Source organism: Anastrepha ludens, chromosome 4 (assembly GCF_028408465.1).
Source record: "Anastrepha ludens isolate Willacy chromosome 4, idAnaLude1.1, whole genome shotgun sequence".
NCBI lineage: Eukaryota > Metazoa > Arthropoda > Insecta > Diptera > Tephritidae > Anastrepha > Anastrepha ludens.
In genome coordinates this window covers 106,609,322-106,629,681 of record NC_071500.1, presented here as the reverse complement: position 1 = coordinate 106,629,681, position 20,360 = coordinate 106,609,322, and the positions used below count along the sequence as shown (strand labels likewise).

The 20,360-nt window shown below is 32.3% G+C and overlaps 1 protein-coding gene across 1 annotated transcript in view; it reads left to right on the top strand.

Moving 5' to 3' along the window:
- The window catches only part of LOC128861944 (CUGBP Elav-like family member 4), a 33,615-nt gene extending 19,981 nt beyond the window's left edge, over window positions 1-13,634 (top strand). The window contains exons 5-8 of the mRNA XM_054100317.1: window positions 4,926-5,003; window positions 10,661-10,837; window positions 10,927-11,448; window positions 12,673-13,634. Of these exons, the coding sequence (XP_053956292.1) occupies window positions 4,926-5,003; window positions 10,661-10,837; window positions 10,927-11,054 (383 nt within the window). The 3' untranslated portion in view covers window positions 11,055-11,448; window positions 12,673-13,634. The remainder of the gene's footprint in view (window positions 1-4,925; window positions 5,004-10,660; window positions 10,838-10,926; window positions 11,449-12,672) is intronic.
- Window positions 13,635-20,360: the final 6,726 nt, after the last annotated feature.

Sequence of the window (20,360 nt, the reverse complement as noted above, 5' to 3'; positions counted from 1 at the left end):
TTTTTTTTTTGCTGAAAAAGAATTAAAAAAAAGTTCATCAAAAGTTGCAAATTTTTAATAATAATTTTTGGAAAATTTTCGAGTATGCAGAATTTTAGCCCATTGAATTTTGTCTTGATAGTGGTGTTTGAAGTGATGAAAAATCGCGTTTATTTTTAATTTTTTTTTTTGCTGGTGGCGATCTTGTGCATTTTCTTAATGCCCCAATTTTTTTTGGTGTCATGTAATTCCAAATACCTTAAATAATTATGTTCAATTTGAAAAATATCTAATTTCAAAAGACCAATAATTTACTTATTTGTAAGAGATAGCATAAAAAACGATTATTTCTGCTTGCAAAAATACTTTCTTTAAAAATTATATTTTTTTAACGGATTTCTGAAATGCGCTTCTCTTGCGCGCATCACCAGTTTTTCCGCTACTGTCCCAATATCGCATTGAATTTTTGTCACTCAAAATGCATAATTTATGTGTTCATTATTGCCAGCTACCAACTATTCGTAACTCATAATTGTTTATTATTGTTATTTTTTGTTAAAACTAATGTAAAAAAATTTAGTATTGCTGTTAAGTGTTTAATGGTCTAACAATATTATTGAGAAAGAGAAAAAATTATAACAAAAACAACCGTGACAGAATGTAGTTATACACCAAAAAAAGGGAAAGCTTGAAAATAATTAATTAATAATTAAAAAAATATAATTTAATTTAATTTAAGTAAGCGAAAGGTCTAAAATTCCAACAAATTAAATTAGAAAAGAAAAGAATTTAAACTTCTCTATTAGATAAAAATTAAAAAAAAATTTTAAATATGGAAAAACTCTGAAATTCACACAAATTAAATTGGAAAAGGAAAGAATTTAAACTTCTCTATATATATGTATACCATAATTGGCGCGTGCATCCTGTTTGGGTGTTTGGTCGAGCTCCTCTTCCTATTTGTGGCGTGCGTCTTGATGTTGTTCCATAAATGGAGGGACCTACAGTTTCAAGCCGACTCCGAACGACAGATATTTTTTATGAGGAGCTTTTTCATTCGGCTACGGCGGCCGCCCTCTGATTATTAAAAAATAGAGAAGCCCATGTAAGGTTATTTTACCTTTATATAATACATCCGGGAACAAAGGAAACGCACGTTTAAACTGCTCGGTTGCTTTATTTCAACTAACTGTACATATTAAAACTAAGAATAACGGCTGAACCAAAATGTACATAGCCAACTATGATTCTTACAAATCATGGCTTGCTACGATTCTTACAATCATTGTTTGCTGTGATTCTTACAATCACGGGTTGCTATGATTCTTATAATCATGGGTTGCTATGATTCTTACAATTCTCCCTCTCAACCCAGTTATTTTATAAATTACATTTTTCAAAATTTTCCGTATTTTAATATTTTCATTACGACAAAACTGTAATAATAATATTGCTACTTTTGAGTACATTTTAATTACATTGTAAGCTTTAGCAATTTACATCCATTTTTATGTTTCAATTTCTTTAAAAATTTAGTCATTATATCTGCTGCATTTGCATCAGAATTTACAAAATGTAATGAAATCTGAAATCTATGTGTTTACTGCGCTTGTGCACCATCGGGTTCTTCAGCAAAAATTGTGCACTTTGATTATCGCAATACATGTTCGTAGGTTCATTTACGTATTCGTCTTACCCCATTTCACGCAACAACGCTCGAAGAAAAACAACATCTTTTGCGCCTTGACATAGAGCTATATATTCTGCCTCCATTGTACTGAGGGCAACGATAGACTGCTTTTTTGATTCCCAAGAAACCAGACCATCAGACATGAATACTACGTAACCGCTGTATGACTTGCGATCAGATACGTCACCAGCCCAGTCGGAATCTGTGTAGCACACCAAATTTTCGCCTGTAGATGAATAAGTAATTTTCGCTGCTGAACTCTGCTTCAAATATCGTAACACGTGCTTCGCAGCTTTAAAATGTTCTTCATGTGGATGATTATTAAATTGTGATAATTTAGATACAACATGGGCGATATCTGGCCTAGATATTACCGCCAGGTACATCAACCCTCCGATTAAACTTTGGTATCGCATCGCGTCAATATCTTTACACTGCTTCTCACACTTCTTGAGTACCGTGCCATCAACCCAAGGTGTAGTTGCCGACTTGCATGAGTCCATTCCCCATGTTTTAAGAAGTTGATTCACATAATGTTCTTGATGAATTGATATTGTGCCAGTAGATGCATCTCTCTCTATTTGCATACCTAAATAAAACGATACCGGCCCTTTATCTACAGCTTCAACAAACTCATTTAGCTGCTTTAAAATAATTTTCGTCTGCCCTGCATTAGAGCAAGCTAACAGCATACCATCCACGTACAAACCAATAAGACACATGGAACTATACTCCCTCTTAAAATATACACAACTATCCGCTTGACATCTTTTGAAGCCCATAGTCGTGAGGATTTCGGAGATCTTTTTGTTCCACTCGCGGCCTGCCTGTTTAAGACCGTAGATGGGTTTAATTAATTTGCACACCTTATTGGGGTATCTTGAACTTTCAAACGCTAATGGTTGTACCATGAAGACGTCTTCGTTTAAATCACCATTTAAATAAGCTGATACCACATCGACATGATTAACCACCAGTTGGTACTTCGCTGCTAAAGCCAACAACAATCGAATGGTCGAATGTCGTACAACAGGTGCGTAAGTCTCGGTGTAATCAATGTTGCGCCTTTGGGAGCACCCCTGAGCTACCAATCTCGCTTTGTACTTTTCTATACGACCACATGGTTTTCGCTTCTTGGTGAACACCCACCTACAACCAATGACGTTTTTATGTTTTGGTCGGTCCACCAACACCCACGTATTATTTTTAGTAAGCGAGTCGAACTCTATTTGCATAGCTTCCTCCCAATATTCACGTTCTGGCGAAGACAAAGCTTTTTCTACAGTTTCAGGACTCTCAGCAATGTAATTTAAAACCTCTACCTCATTATACCGTCTTTTTGGTCTACCAACAGTACCTGTTCGTAATAATTTTGGTCTTCCTCGACCTCTTTTTCGCGTAACTACCGGGTCGTTTTCTTCATCTAAAGAATACCCCTCATCATCATCATCGCCATTGTCTTCGAGTTGCTCTTCAACAACACTTTCATTCTGAATTTCACCGCACTTGCCATCATCCGATGGAGATGACTCTTTTATTTCATGGTAGAAAGGTACTTCTTCACTAACGTCTTCTTGTATTAAAATTGGTTCAAAAGACGTTTCAAAAAATATACAATCACGAGCTATAACAATACTTCGCTTGTTTTGATTATAAAGTCTATAGCCTTTAGCACTTCCGGCATAGCCAACAAATTTTAGTTTAGTGCCTTTTGTATCGAATTTGCCACCCTTATATGGCCCTTTCTTTAAAGCCACCACGTCACAGCCAAAAATTTTAAAATGTGACACCGAAGGTTTCCTTTTATACCACACTTGATAAGGAGTTAAGTTTTTCAAAACTTTAGTTATTGTTCTATTTCTCAAGTACACCGATGTATTAATGGCTTCTCCCCACAAATATTGAGGCAATGTCGAACTTTCGAGTAAACAACGCGCCATTTCCACTAATATTCTGTTCGCTCTCTCAGCCACGCCATTTTGTTGAGGCGAATAGCTAACTGAAGTTTGGTGAACAATACCCCTTTCACTAAAATACCGCTTAAACATCATATTGGCAAACTCTTTACCATTATCACTTCTCACAGTTTTTATTTTTCGGCCTATCTGTGTCTCCGCAGTCACAGCAAAATGTTTAAATGCATCAAAAGCATCAGATTTATTTTTCAAAAAATACACTGTCATATAACGGGAGAAATCATCAATAAATGTAATGAAATATGACGCTCCCCCCAACGATTTAACCCACATGGGACCACAAAGATCTGTATGAATCAAGTCCAGCACGTTTTCCGATAATACCCTACCATATGCACTGTAAGGCAAGCTACGAATTTTGCAAACAGCACAAGTTACACACTGATAATTATGAACGCCACTTATATTCAAACCTCGTACCAGATTTTTGTTTGACAGAGTTCGCAAATCGTTTGTATTTACATGTCCGAATCTTTCAAAATTGCAGATATGCAGTTGAAGAGAAATAAGTTTGATGTTCATGCGATTTATTAATTTACTAGCACAAAATTCATGTTCCTCTAGCCTCCTCTTAAACCAGAATAAATTTCCAATAACAAATCTTAACTGGAAAATCACTTCTCAAATTACCAATACTAACAAGAAAGCGACAAGCTTTTCTTAAACTTATGCTGAATATTTCTAAAATACTTAGGAGTTTGGCTTACGCCCAAGCAGTCGAAGAAAGTGTGCTTTTTTTTAATGAAATAATATGAAAACTTATAACCCCTGAAAATATTTGATGTGCATAATTGCTGAATAGTTGCCGTTGACTAAATCATTTTCAATATTTACGTCTGCGTTCCCACACATACAAGTATGCATATTACAATCTGTCACAGTTCGTTTTTCTGCTCATGTATTAACATACTTTTCGTACACGTTTACATTCACATAGCATATAACAATAATTATGAAGAAGACAATTTGGTCTATATAAATTATAATTATTATTTTTTACTGAGTCTACCATACATCAATATTTATTAATATTTATATATTTGCAATGACGTATATAAATATTGTTCAAAATAATTAACTTTGACTTTACATTGTGTGATTTTAATGTGTTTTCTCCACTTTTCCTGTTTTTTTGTTTCATTTTTATCTCAAAATTACATATATACATAATATAAACGTTGTGTTGTCTCATAAATGTTTCGATTACTACATATATATATGTGTACAATACGCAAAAAAACAACAAAAAACCAACAAAAAAAATTATTTATATAATGCAGCCTTTCCCGCCGTTTATGGACAATTTCCACAAGCTTTACCACCACCTCTAGCGGCGGTTGCACCCACTCAACGTGAAGGTAAGCAGGTTTTAAATGTAAATGTGTTTTTTCGATGTTCCTTTTTTTTGTATAATTTTATAAATATATTATTTTATTTGGGTTTTTAAATCACTTATGGTAGTCAGTTTTTTGCATGTGACGATTTGTGTGCTGAAATATTTATTAATTCAAAAAATCAACTTCAAACAAGAAGATATTAACAAAAGGAAAACATTAGTCACATGGTTTTTGTAAATGCTTTCAAATTTCATTTAATTATTTGATTTAATATTTATTTTGCTTCATTTTTCTGCCTAATGATTTCAACATTTTCATTATAATTATCTGAATGTTATTTGTGATTTGTGAGCTTTGCTGTTGAGAATTAACGATTTTGAAGAGAGTTTGTAAATACTTACTTAAATGTATGTACATATATACTATACTCTATATTTAACAATAGTTGCTGGAAATTATTTAATAGTAATTAAAAGAAACTGTCGGTAGATAGTTTTATTTGGTAAACGATTTTTTAATAATAAATTGCACTCAATTCATTCTTATTTTAATACTACAATATTTTTTTATTTTTGTTTAAATGAGTTAAAAAAAAAGTATATGTAATTGGCGTGTACACTTCTGTTAGGTGTTTGGCCGAGCTCCTCCTATTTGTGGCGTGCGACTTGTGCTTATTCCACAAGTGGAGTGACCTACAGCTTCAAGCCGACTCCGAACGACAGATATAAAATATGAGGCAAAAATTCCCTCGAAGGTTTGCCATTGCCTGCCGAGGAAATATCTATCATTTTGCTGTCCAATGCACGGAGATTCGAACATACGCGCTCCTCGCTTATATGTAGCAAGTCTCACTTTTTGTGGATCATTTCAATTGCCCAACAAATCACTGCACTTCTAAAGGGTGTTCAATTAGAGGTGATGATGTGATGAATTTAGAGATATCAGATTTTAAATTGAAATAAAACGATGAAAATTCAAATTTCTTGGGCAATATTTATTACTTTTATGAAGAGCTATTCATCACATTTATTCTTTAAAGATAACCCCTTCCAAATGTTGGCCACAATTGCGCCGTGTTTCGGCCATCTGTAAACACCAATTTTGAATGACTCGCTGGAGGATTTCGGTCGGTATCTCGTGAATAACTTTGGTAATGTTGGCTTCCAATGCCTCAACTGAAACTGGTTTATCCACAAAGCATTCAAACTTTACATACCCCCACAAATAAAAGTCCAAAGATGTGATATTACTCGATATTGGTGGCCAATTTACTGATCCGTAACGCCTGATAAATTCCTCAGCGAAACGACGACGCCGTAAATCCATTGTTTTACGGGCTGTATGGCAAGTAGCGCCGCCTTGTTGAAACCAAATATTACGGAGATCACGGGCTTCAATGTCCGGCATAAAAAAGTCATTTATCATTAGCACGATAGCGTTCGCCATTCACTGTTATATTGGCGCCAGCCTCGTCTTTGAAGAAGGCCGACGATTCCTCTAGCCCATAAGCACCCCGCACGCACCAAACGGTTGTTTTCAATGGACGTAATGGCTGTTCTTCAATGGTTTTGGGTAGTTCTTCACCCAAATACGGCAATTTTCCATATTGATGTAGCCGTTAAGCTAAAAATGAGCCTCATCGCTCTACACCAAAAGTTGGCCTGAGCGCACGATGAGCACTTTTCACAGAGCGGCGATTTGTAAATGTTGTTGGAGCGTAAATCTTTCCATGATGAAATGTCAATGAATACTACAAAAAGTGTGTATTTAGTTTGACAGAAGTCCCGCGTGATCTGTCAAAAAAACCTTTTAGGAAAAAGTACCTCCATATATGGGTTCCAGGACATTCCGATGTTCAAGGAAACGAAATTGCCGATGAATTGGCCAACCGTGGATTAGCGCGCCCCACAAGGGCACGAGCCAATAATCGGAATCAGTTCTGCAGAAATCATGAATTGGATCAGCTATTATGTATGCAATTTACATAAGGAGCGATGGTCCGGTCTAGCACGCTCCAGAACTGCAAAGTGTTTTCTGATAAGTCCAAACTGAAAACTGTCAAACTTTCTACTAAAACTTAGAAGAAGAGACGTTCGGTTGATGGTCGGTATTATTACAGGACACAACCCATGAGGTCAGCACATGACCACCATTGGAATCATTGAGGACCCAAGGTGCGTTTCTTGCTTAGAGGAGGCGGATAGCACTGAGCACTTTCTCTGTGAGTGTCCTGCCTTTGCTAGAGCAAGGTCGTGTTTTGGATTCCGATGTCGTGAGAATGAGTAATATTCGTTCTCTAAAACTGAAGAATATTTACAGATTTGCCAAAGAATCTGGAAAATTCTCACAGGACTAACTACCTTAATATCTGTCTCTATTTTTTTCCGATCTCTTTCTCTGATACTTTTCTCCTTCCCTCCTTGACGATCTACCCTCTTTCCAGAGCTCTAAATACAATGGGCTTTTTGGCCTGAATGTTTTAGGAGCCACCAAATCTCGACCTTTTCAATTTTCAATTTCAGTATCGAATCGACAAATTTACGTCTCTGAGCAAATTTTTTCAGAAATAACTAAAAAACACTCGATGTATAATATAAACTGTGTATAATTTTTATTATATCCCTGCATTGTAGATATGAAAGTGTAAATATATACACTCACATACACACATATATTTGTATATATTTCAGTTTCCTTATATATTGTAAATAAATATATAGAACTTTTAGTTCCAACCATTGTCCAGCAAAAATGCATGCGTTCTTCCTTTCTTATTTGCTGATTTATTTATTACCAGCAGTCATAGTTCTTATAAATGTATCACCTTTAAAGTACTGGTATATGTATAGGCACAAACATACGGAAATATGTACATATCCATATCTGTTACCATGAATACATAGATAGTTGTGAATATTTCAGATGTTATTTGTACCTTTTGTATTTTGCCTTCACATTATTTTTCCCCAAAATGCATGCGTGTAACATCCATTTCCTTTCTATTACTAGATCTGTAGATGTGTATAAACATACATATGTATGCTACCATTTTTATTTTTTTTTTAATATTTCATTTATGTGATTCCCCATCGTCGTATTGAGCAATGTCAACATACAAAACTTCCTCAAATGCATTTAAATATGAAATATTGAATTTACAAAAGAATGGAAAGAAACTCGGTAGCTACAAAAAACAATGACCTTTGAAAAATGCTACACATTTTGTTAAAAGCATTTTAAGTACTCACAAAATGCATTGTAAATATTTTATGGCACTTTATAATAGCATTTTTACTTTTTTATTTATTTTTGCATGATCTTTTATTAGCTAAAGGTTGTAATCCAAAGAAAAAAACTTTGTTTTTATTCCAAAGCTTTTACGAACACATCAAAGTTAGAATATGTATGTATGTGCATTTGTATGTACCCTCTTCAATTACTTTGAAGCATAAAACTGTTATAGTGTAAACATTACTTTCCTTCTTGTATATAAAAACATTCACATGTACTTACAAATTTTCCACTATCAAAAAAAAATATTTTATCATAATGAAATAATATTAATGATACAAAAATATTCGAATGGCCCAAAATGTAATGAGGCATGAAAGCTTTCGCTATACTTATAATAGTCAGTTAGATCATGATTTTTTCTAGCATCATTCCAATCCAGCTTTCCCTAGCATTCCTCACTAATTCGATGTTTGATACAGTTCGAAGCCAGTTCTATTTTAAATTTACCTCTACCAGCAGACGTGATTGGTTCATTGCATCTAGGATAGTTAGCGAGGAAACGATAAAGTTTACCTTCTCGTCATTCGAAAACATTAAGTACCCGGTACCTGATGGCATTTACTCAATAATGCTCAAGCGTGGCGGAGATCAACTAATGAAGGTTCTGAAAATAATCTTTGCGCGAACATATGTGCCACAACCGTAGCATTTGGTGAAAGTCGTCTTTATCCCAAAGGCAGAGAAGGACAACTATGCTTTACCGAAAAGTTTGAGACCTATAAGCCTGACATCGTTTATGCTTAAAAACATGAAAAGTACGGTCGAGAAGTACAATATAATACATTGGGCCAAGAGTTCTAAGTCGCAACCCTCTCAATGTCAGACAACATGCTTGTCGAAGTGGAAAATCTTGTAAATCGGCTCTGCACGAGCGCGCTAGTATAGTCGAAAAGGGTTTGGAAACAAGAGAGTACACTCTTTTTGTCTTTGGGGACATTGAAGGAGCTTTTAGCAATGAAGGAATCAAGGTTGGGGTTAAGAAGGGCTGCCCACAAGGCGGTGTACTCTCTCCCTACTTTGGTGCTTTATTGTGGACTCTCCTCTTAATAATTTGCAGAAAATTGGACACATCCAAGCTTATGCGGAAGATGTGTGCGTACTAATCTGAGAGCGGTAGGTAGAATGTAGGTAGCTCTAAACGAAATTGAGCATTGTAGCGAGTTGCATGGTCTCTCGCACAATATGGACGGCCGTTTTACTACCCATTTTGAAAGGAGTAACACTGCAATTGTTTTCTGAGGGCAAATACTTAGGTGTAATCCTAGATGGTAAGATGGCCTGGAATACGCACGTTGAGCAGAAGGTCTTTCGAACACTAAAAGTCTTCTAGCAGTGTAAAAGAATCATTGGCAGGACGTGGAGTCTAAGACCGACGATAGTACACTGGTCGTACATCACCCTGATTAAATCCATTATTACACACGCCTTTGAAGTCGGGTGGAAGGCTACTATGGTCTGTACGTAGAAGGCGTTAGTCTGAATTGGACTCCTGTACAGAACCAAACAGGAAATTAGCTACCTTTCTCTTAGTAGAAAGAGCCTGAGAGTACTGGTGGGTGTAATCACAGACTTAGGGATGTACTGAGTATGGATAAAGTTCATACTCTTCCTCTTCCGAATCTCTTAAGATTCATCAATGAATCCAAAAATTCGCGGAAGAATGACCTCAAACCAAATTGTTGAGTCGCACCATCCTTACTCTATCTATCCTCTCTCTCTAAATAGTTCGAAGCTTGGACCAAAGAACTTTCACCACTAGCACAAATACCTACCGCTTCAGTTAACCAAGGCCTATTTTCTACTTCTATGAAAAAGAAATATATCGTAATTGCACAGTATATTAAATTCAGTTATTTATTAGGAAGCTGGGATTAAAAGGCTTTCACTAATAACGCAAATAGCTTTCAGTTCAGTAAAACTAAAGCTTTGCTGAAGCTTTTTTCGTACCTCTGCTTTTATATATAGATTATAATTATTTAAGTGCACTGAATATTGGCCACTGAATTTTTAATTTTTCTCTCATTTTTTTCCTAAACTAGTTTTGTTAATTTTCTATACAATATTGTATGCTTAATCTCCTAAGGTTTATTTATAATATATGTATGTACCAATTGTATTTTTATTATTTTTAAATTTGTACCGCTTTTTTTCTAGGCAATTCGCATTTTCATATTTTCAATATAGGCGTTTGTATGGCAAATACATACGCCAAATATTCGAGTATTAAAAATTTGAGTTATATTGCGTTTTACGTTCCTTATCTCTGCTCAGTTTTCCTTTGAAGTCGCAGCATCACAAATCACAAATTCATAGATTTTTCACTTTTGATTTTCTCATCGTTTATTTCTTTCCTTCTTTTCTTTTCTTGTAATGTCTTCTTTAAGATTTTCTGATGTTCCCAGGATGTTCGATTTCCGGGCCGGAGGGTTGTAATCTATTCATATATCATTTGCCGCAAGAGTTTGGCGATGCGGAATTGATGCAGATGTTCCTGCCATTTGGTAATGTGATCAGTTCAAAGGTCTTCATAGATCGTGCTACAAATCAAAGTAAATGTTTTGGTAAGTCATTCGCACAGACACACTCACACAAACCTAAATCTGAATTACATTTTACTTAACGAATTATTTTAATATTTTCTCTTTTATAGGTTTTGTTTCATTCGATAATCCTGCCAGCGCTCAAGCGGCCATTCAGGCAATGAATGGCTTCCAGATTGGCATGAAAAGACTGAAAGTTCAACTAAAGCGGCCAAAGGATGCCAGTCGACCCTATTAACAATCGGAGTTCCTTAAAGCGTTACACAACATTAACAATTACAAACGATTACTTCTTGCGAGAATAATGATGAAACAGTAATTCCAAAAGCAACAAAAAAAGTTATATATACAACAAAAAATCCCTATTACCAAATAGAACAAAAAAATTGAAACAAAACTAAAGAAAAGCGCAGCAAACAAAACTCGAAATTCAACAACGGTCAGCAGTAGAAACTCCCAGCAACAGCCGAAGGAATAATAGCAAAAAATAGTAGTCTTCAGATTCCGTTTCAAATTAAAAAAATGAGACCGTAACATAAATTCACTATCCAACAAATGTGCAAGTTTACAATAATGAATTGAATATCCTAATAAAAGCCGACAACAAATACACAACAAACAAAATAAAAGAGGTGAGTGAAAATTATGAAAACACACCTGAAGCTTAGATGGAGCATTAGACGGAATAACGAAATTTTCCAATAACCAGAGTGCCGGTGTAATAGATTGAGCCTGTAGAAATTTAGAAGCAGCTTTCACTAGTTTATTTACTTACTTTGCAGCTTAGGTACACTTCCAGTTGAGCGCCTATTTTAATCTATAACTGATTTTTAGCGGTCGGCCCTCGACAGGCAATGGCAAACCTCCGCGTGCATTTTTGCCATAACAAAGCTCCTCATAAAAATCATTTGCCGTTCGAAGCCGGCTTAAAACTGTAGGTCCCTCCATTTGTGGTACAACATCGCCACAAGTAGAAGAAGGAGCTATTTGGTCGAGCATAAGTGTATAAATGTTTCATATTTTTTTTTTATATTTTAAGACTTCCACCAAAATGCTTCGGAAAAGTATTAATATTTACGTGAGCCGGCCCCATTTGGCACCTACAAAGTTTTATTTTTATAAATAAAATTTGTTTTTAAAATTATTTTATCCAAAAAACCACCTCATACAATGGAAAAGTTTAAGCTTTAAGAGTCTTAAATGTTTAAAAATTTTTTCAACGCAAGCAATTAGATTAGATGTTTCATGCAATTTTTGAATTTTTTTGAAAGATAAGATTTAGAATAGCTCAGCCAATTCCGGACCGGTTTAGACTCCTAAGGTAGCATTGTTATAGTATTTTCTTGTCATATTTTTTACTCAAATTAGTTTCAGAATGAAAATTCTTGCTTTTTTTTTGCCTTTTGTTGAGTAAATGCACGATATTTTTCCGTTATATAGAGAGAATGCGCAACTCCATCAAGGAAAAAATTACATTAAAAAAATCAGCAGAATTTTCAGTAACTTCGAACTTAGATTTTTTGTACTAAAATTTAATAAGCTATAAAAATGCATATCGAGATGTTTCCTAACATTGCATATTAAAAAGCGTGACAGTTTAATTAAACTTTATTGAATTTTTAATTTTCTGTATGAAGTTTGATATTTGGGTTTGCACCGTGCAATGTATAATTAATAATTGTTACATAATCAGTTATACTTTTCTATAAAAATGTATCTACATTGAACAAACAACAAAAAATAGTCAAAATTGCTCAAAATGTTGAGGTGGTATAATTTAATTGCTGGATCAACTACTTACTACTCGTTTCTAAAAAACAGTGCTACTAACATCTATTTAATTTCGTATCTTTTAGGTCAGACCACAGTTCACAGGCAAAATCATACAACCAAGCAAATTAAAAGAGTCTTACCCAATGATGTAAATCCAGCTTCCTATCGCCTAACCAGCCGGCCGATCCGATACCAAACACAAGCTTTCATCGAAGCGCCTCTAAACAATTGATTATATGATTAAAACACGTCAACACACACACAAGCAAATAAGTATAAAAGTGGAATTCATTTTTTCGAAACGTCAATGAAAACCAACACGCTGATAAAGTGTGTAATGAAACAATGTTATTAAAAATTAATAAATATATACAAAAAACCAAAAAAAAAAACAAAAAAAATTTAGAACTGAAATACCGCTAACGGAAATGCGCGTACGAGTAGAAAAATAAAATGGATGTCGAAGAGACGTTGAACAATTTTTGCCAAACCAAAAACAAAATTAAACATACAACAAAATAATATCGTAGATATATATATACAACACACGCATATACATTATACACATATATACATGTATGTATATGACAAATATATTTATTAATTAACTTTATCGCAAGACAAAAACACCGTGTAAGAAAAAAATATTAAATTTGACTCTTATTATCAAAGGATTTCTTTAAATTTTCAAAAACTTATATTTGAAAGTTTATGCATCATTTTTTAGGCACACAATCACACTTTGAAGTTTGATATTCCATTCAACTACAAACACTTTGCATACATAGATATATTAATACATACATAACTACAACAATAGTGGCATAAATTAACCAATTAATTAATTAATTACCACTACAATTCAGATTATCACACAAATACAACAACCACAACAAAAGCTGACTGGCAAATGCGACCAAAACCGAAAAAACTGAACTGTTCTGGGTTTTCAAATACAAAAACAAATATAGAAAAAAATGCATTAATAAAATTAGAGCAACCCACAAGTTGCGAGTAACTGAAGTAATTAAATTAAACACAAAAATCCAAAAAAAAAATATAATAATTTTTATACAAAATTTAAAATTAAAAATCTAAAAAAAATTAATTATATATTTCACTGAAATAATGCAAATTATCGCATACAAAACATAATGCATAAAACATACATTATTAGTAAAAAAGAATCATAATGGGAATTTATTAAAATTAGAGAACAACAAGAAATTTAGTAAACAAACTACAAAAATAGTGCAGCCAGCTGGCATAAAAAGAACTAAATAAATAATAATTATTTAAAATTTATTACCAAATACAAATAGTTTGAAAATAATGCGAAGCAAGTAGTGAAAATAATATATTAGCCAGCGCAAATTTGAAGAGAGGCGAAGCATATTAAAGAGGAAAGTAGGAAGAGAGAGGGAAAATTCGGGAAATATTTTTCCCACAGTTTGTAATAAGAAAAAAGTTCCACAAAACGTTGAGATTACAAGCCTTAAAGTTCCACAATATCAATTAAATACACAGAAGAAAACCTAAAACATGATACAAAAAAATTTTGAAAAAAAGTGAATATTACAAAAGCAGGGTCGATTGGGAGCGCAAAGAGAGTGTCGAAAAAGGGCATACTACGAGAAATTTAGATAAAAGGACATAATCACTAAGAAGAAAGACCTGATTAGAATGGAAGGCATGCGCTGTAGAAGGAGAAAGAAACATTTAGCTAGAGCGTGACAACTATACTTTGGCTGGAAGAAAAGAGTGAAAGAGAAAAAGAATATAGCACAATGTGAAGCAGGAAAAGCGCAAAAAACTTGTTTGTGATAGCAATGGCTTGACTAGAATGGAAAGAGAGAGATAGCGGGAGATGGCGAGGCGAGATAGCCAAAGACGCGTAAACTGAAAAGCGCACGCGCTAGCTACAGTAATGAGCGAGAGAAAGTAAAACAAAAGTTTACAGGCACGACCAGACTTTTACTGCCAAGCTTTAAAAGTTGCGCGCTTACAAAAATCCACAAGAAGAGTCGTTGAAAACAGCTGGCTTACGCATTATTTTCGCGTAGTTTTGAGCTAAATATCGTGTCTTGTTATGAGATTTTAATCATTTGCCGATTATTGCTGACAAGGTTTTGCTATTCAAATTGGACAATAATAAATAGTTATCGGCTCAAATATATACGAATATATGGTTTTGAAAATTAGGCAAAACAACACTCTTTGATTGCTCCAAGTAAGAAAACGCGGGGAGCCTTATAATGAGCAGCCTTCTTCATATTCACTACTCCTTTGTATTGATTTTTCACAAAAAGCTTAACATACTTACACTTCGATGCATGATTAGTCCTGCGATATGAGTAATTAAGGCATACGTACACATATTTTAAATGCTTGCAAGCCACACGCGCATACATAGCTCTACTACTCTCCCGAACAGTGCAGCGAAAAATAGTTGAGGATAGCGATAATTTGGAATGTAAGTAGTTGGTGGCCCTGTAGTATTATTTATATACGCATACAAACAAATAAACTGAAAGCGAAAGTCTTTAGGCATAAACAAACGCTTTTTGATACATACATACAAACATAAATACATGAAATTTATGCTGAAACATATTGGAACATTGTTTGACAAAGCAAGCGCATACATACATACATAATTACTTATATACATAAACTCAAATACATGCATACACATACATACATATATAGTAGGGTGGGCAAACATCGGCCATAAAGCCGATAAAAATTGGTTTAGAAATTATTACAAAGCAAAACAAAATAATAAAAAACAAAAAACATGAAATGAAAAATGAAATAAACTTGTTGAAGTTAATGTTGAACTTTTGCAACATACGTACATATTAAAAAGCTATATAGAGCGATATGAACGTGCACGAAGATGCACGAGTTTAGCGTGAAGCAGGTAGTGAATTGCGTTTAGTGAAGCGGCGGAGAAGCGCTTAGAGATTAGACAAAACAAAAACACAAAAAATAGTAGTTCATTGGGAAAAGGTTCTACATACATACATACATATTTGAGGAGTAGGCGCAGAAAACTTTTTAGCATTTTAGCTTTTAAGCAAGAAAAACAAGCGAAGAATAATTGAAAATCTAACACAAAAATTCGAATTTAATTAATATTTAAGTGAAAAACCCAAAACCAAAAACAAAAACAAATAAATCAATAAATAAAACTACACTAAAAGTATATATATACATATATATATACATATAAAACAAATATTATTATTATTATTAAAGGTAAAGAAAAACGTGCGAAAAATATTTAGAAAGTTAGTTTTAAAGTAAAAGAGGCAGATTACTCACAAGAATGGAGAATTATGAAAACAAAAAAAATAAATAAATAATTAATTAACAAGCTATGCCACAAATAAATGAATAAAAAAACATATGTGCAAACATGTTTAAATGAATGCGATCATTAGCGTTAATTATCATTAATTAAAATTTCAATTTTTACTAGTGAGTATTATTGTTATGAATTGAAAGATTGTGTGTGTATTGGGTTATGATTTATGAATTTGTATATTTTTTAATACTATTTTTTTATATTTATCGTTGATGTTTCTATATTCTTAAGGAATTGTATTTTAATATTATTTTATTTTATTATTTCTTATTCTATTCTTTCTGCCGCCATGCAGTTATATTTATTTAATAATTTTGTAAATTTTATTTAACTTAAAAATTTTTACTTAATTTTTTTTAATATTTAACTTAATTTTTGTAATATTTTATAAATTTTTCTTTTATATTTAAGTACATTTTTTAAATACTTCCATTTTTTATATATATAACTTATTTATTTTGTTTAATAATTTTGTTTATTTTTTGTTTTTTGCTCTTTCATGCATTTATTTCAAAATTTAAGGCTTAGCTAAGCATTTTCGAAAATTGTTTACTAATGTATTCCAAACCGAGGCTTTCAACTAATCATTAATCAAATAGCCACAAGTTATTTTTCTTGCAACTTTAGCGAATTGAATTAATTAGCATCACAGTAAGTGAAGACTTTCTATATAAAAATAAGTTGCTGCTAAAAAATATTTAAAGCAAAAACCACAGCAAGCAACAGAAAACTATTTAAACTAATAAAACATACACAAATACAGGTAATTTCTACATGAAAATAAGAGGAACAAATGCTTATTACCAGTATTTATGAATTTAGAAGAAGAAGCATAAAAGATTAAAAACCTTAATTAGCCAAATAAAGCTTTTAGTTTACCTTTGTTACATTTCCTTTGCACGTTTTCTTAAAAACAAAAAACAGAAAATAAAAGAAAACAATGTACTAATATAATCAACTACAATTTTTTTTTAATAATGCATAGAATATTAATAAAAAACAAAACTACACTAAAAATCCCCCCAAAAGATTTATATACACACATATATACACATATTATATACAAATCTATTATAAAATATTATTAATATTATTAAAAAGATAAATAAAAAAATATAAAAATTATTATACCAAATGAGAAAACAAAAACACAAAGCTAAAAACAAAACTAAAATTAAACTTTAGTATTTTTTATAATCTCACAAAAAGTATAATTCAAATACTTGGTGATGAGAAGCATAAAGAAATACAAATAATATTTGGGGCAGCAGACGAAAATGCAGTAGAAGAAGTGTAACAAAAACAAAACAAATCAACTGAAACTGAGTAGTAATTAAAGTAATTTATAAATAAATCACAATTCAACAGATTTTCGCAACTAAGTCACTCAAAGGCGCGACAGTGCGTTGAAACAATTTTTGAAATTATAAAAAAAATATTATAAGTGAATAAGTATCTAATAATTAGCAAAATAAAACTTTAAATATAACTTGCAGTTTGGCTCTTTTACACACAACTTCTGCCGCTCGAAACTAATCCTCACTCTCCTCCCCCAACATAGAAGCTATTCAAACCCACACACCCGCTATCATGAAAGCATTCTACACACTTACATACAACACACATACACACACACAAACACACACTTAAACATTTGCATTCGAAATATTGCATTGCATTGAAAATATTGTAGAGAAAATTTAAATATTTATAAAAGTCAAAAAAGAAATGTACAAAACATAAAATCAACAATTTGAAAAAATGCAAAAATATTTATTAATTACCAGCATAGAATAACGAATGAAAAACAAGAATAATAATACCGTGCACATACACGCATGCAAACATACAAACGTACAATAGACATTTTGTGCAAAAGAAACAAACATAAAATTGCAGCTGTACTAAAAATATAAATAAATAAAATAGTTTCCCATTTATGGCATGAAAAAAATATCTAATTATTGTAATTAAAGTATTATTCTTAACTTAACATTACAAAGGAAATATGAAACAAGTCTACAGCTAAATAAGCCAAAAAATAATTAATTGAGTTTTTGAAATGAGAAAAAACAACCATATTTGTATAGCGAATTTGTAATTTTAGAAGATTAAAATTAATTTCTACTGAAAATTTAATTGAATTGAATAATTATATATAGTTGCAGTCTAGTTTAAGTTAACTAAATAAATTGTAAATTGATTGAAGAATTACTTTAAGCATTAAAACAGAAAAAAATTGTTTGAAAAAAGGGTTAAGAGTGCAAACACAAAAAAGTTTTAAGTTTAAAAACCAGATTTTTAGTTCGAAAGTAAAGTAAATATTAAAAGAAATAATTGTGCAATACAAATATGATTTCAGTGTGGTTGATAGCTACTTGTTATAATTTTTTTTTTTTTGTTAACACCTTTTTGAATTACTTGCTGAGTTATAAATATACTTTTTTAAGAATTAAATCATTTTTAATTCGAAAATAGAAAAAAAAATCGAAAGGAAGCTTATTCCGTATTAATATGCAGAGACTTAAATAATTTAAATATTTTAAATTTTTAACCTTTCATTCAGCAAACATCTTTGACTTTTTTAACGATTGAAGCAGTGGAAATAATATTTGAATTTTCCAACATCTATTTAAAGTTAATTAGATTTACAAATAATATGATTCTCTATAAAAAAAATACTTTAATAATTTTTTAACCAACTAATTACCATTTTTTATGGAAAAAATAATAATTTATTACAATAATTTTTATTACCTGTTAATTACGATTTTTGTCGGCAAAAATTTTCCAACATATTTTTCTACAAATTTCAACGGTTTTAAATATATTAAAAACTTAATTTAATAGTTTTTCTTACGAGTTAATTAACATTTTTGCCGAAAAAAATTCAAATGAATGAAAAAAAATTCAAATGAATTTTTTTACAAGTTTTTGGTTTATTCAAATCTTAAATTAATAGTTTTCATTACCAGTGAATTGTCATTTTTGCCGAAAAAAATTTTAAAACAATTTTTATTCAAATTTCAGTTGTCTTTTAATTTATTAAAATATTCATTTAATAGTTTTTACAAGAAAAAGCTTCAAAAGAATTTAATAGTTTTTATTACCAGTTAACTACAATTTTTGCCGAAAAAAATTCAAAATAATTTTTCCAACAAATTTTAATGGTTTCCTAGTTTTTTAAAATCTTAATTTAATAGTTTTATTACCATTTGTTTACTATTCTCACAAGAAAAAAAATTCAAAGGAAAAAATTTAAATAGTTTTTTTTATAAAAAATTGAGTTGTTTATAATTTATTAAAAAATTAATTCAAAACTTTTTATTATCAGTTAATAAATTTTTTTGTAGAAAGAAATTCCGAAATATTTTTTTTTAATTCAAATCTCGATTGCTTGTTTTGTTCTAATATTTGTATCAATTATTTTTTCTATTTTGTTTGTTGTTGTTGTTGTTGTTGTTGTTGAGGTGGTTGAACATTTCTTAGCTGAAATGCTCCTAATTAGTGACCAGCACCGTTTTAATACCACTATCTCGTGAAATGATGATGAAGTTTTTTTTTTGTTTTTTTTTTTTGTTTCCAAGTCAGATCCATTTAGTGAGGTCCAAGACTAGGAGCAAATCCTTTATCTCGATGACTGAGATCTCCTTAATTTGCTGTAGGAAAGGCTTACCGAAGGATCGGAGTCGTGCCCTGGCTAGTCCCGGACATTCACATAAATAGTGGAACAGACTTTCCTTCGCCCCTTCCGCTTGACAGCTTCTACAGATAGGATTGAAGGGTAGATTGAGTCTAGCTGCATGATCCCCTACTTTCCAATGTCCTGTAAGGGTTGCAGTGATCCGTGAAATGTTTGGCCGAGAGCGTCCTAACAGGTCATTCGTCCTTTGGATTTTATATGACGGCCATGCGTTTTTTGTTGTGATACATGTAGGTATTTGCTTCCATCTTCTTTCGGCTAAAGCATGATAGTGTGAAGCAATAGATGCTTTTAGTGTGTTCAGTGGGGTGGAAACTGCCACCGCCTCTGTTATGTCTAGTGTTGAGCCCTTTCTTGCTAGCTCATCCGCTATCTCATTGCCTCGTATGTTCCTATGACCGGGAACCCATATGAGGGTAATTTCAAGCCAATGGCTGAGCAGTTTCAGCTCCTCTCTACACTGTAGGACCAGTTTGGATGAAATGTAGTTGGAGTCTAAGGCCTTAATAGCTGCTTGACTGTCTGAGAAGATAGCTACTCTTGCACCAACTACCTTGTAGAGTTCTAGGGATTTGCATGCTTCTCTGATCGCTAAAAGTTCTGCCTGGAACACGGTGGCATAATCAGGAAGACGAATTGATTGAGATAGGTTGAGTGGCTCCGAATGGAAGCCAGCTCCCACACCACAGTTCATCTTA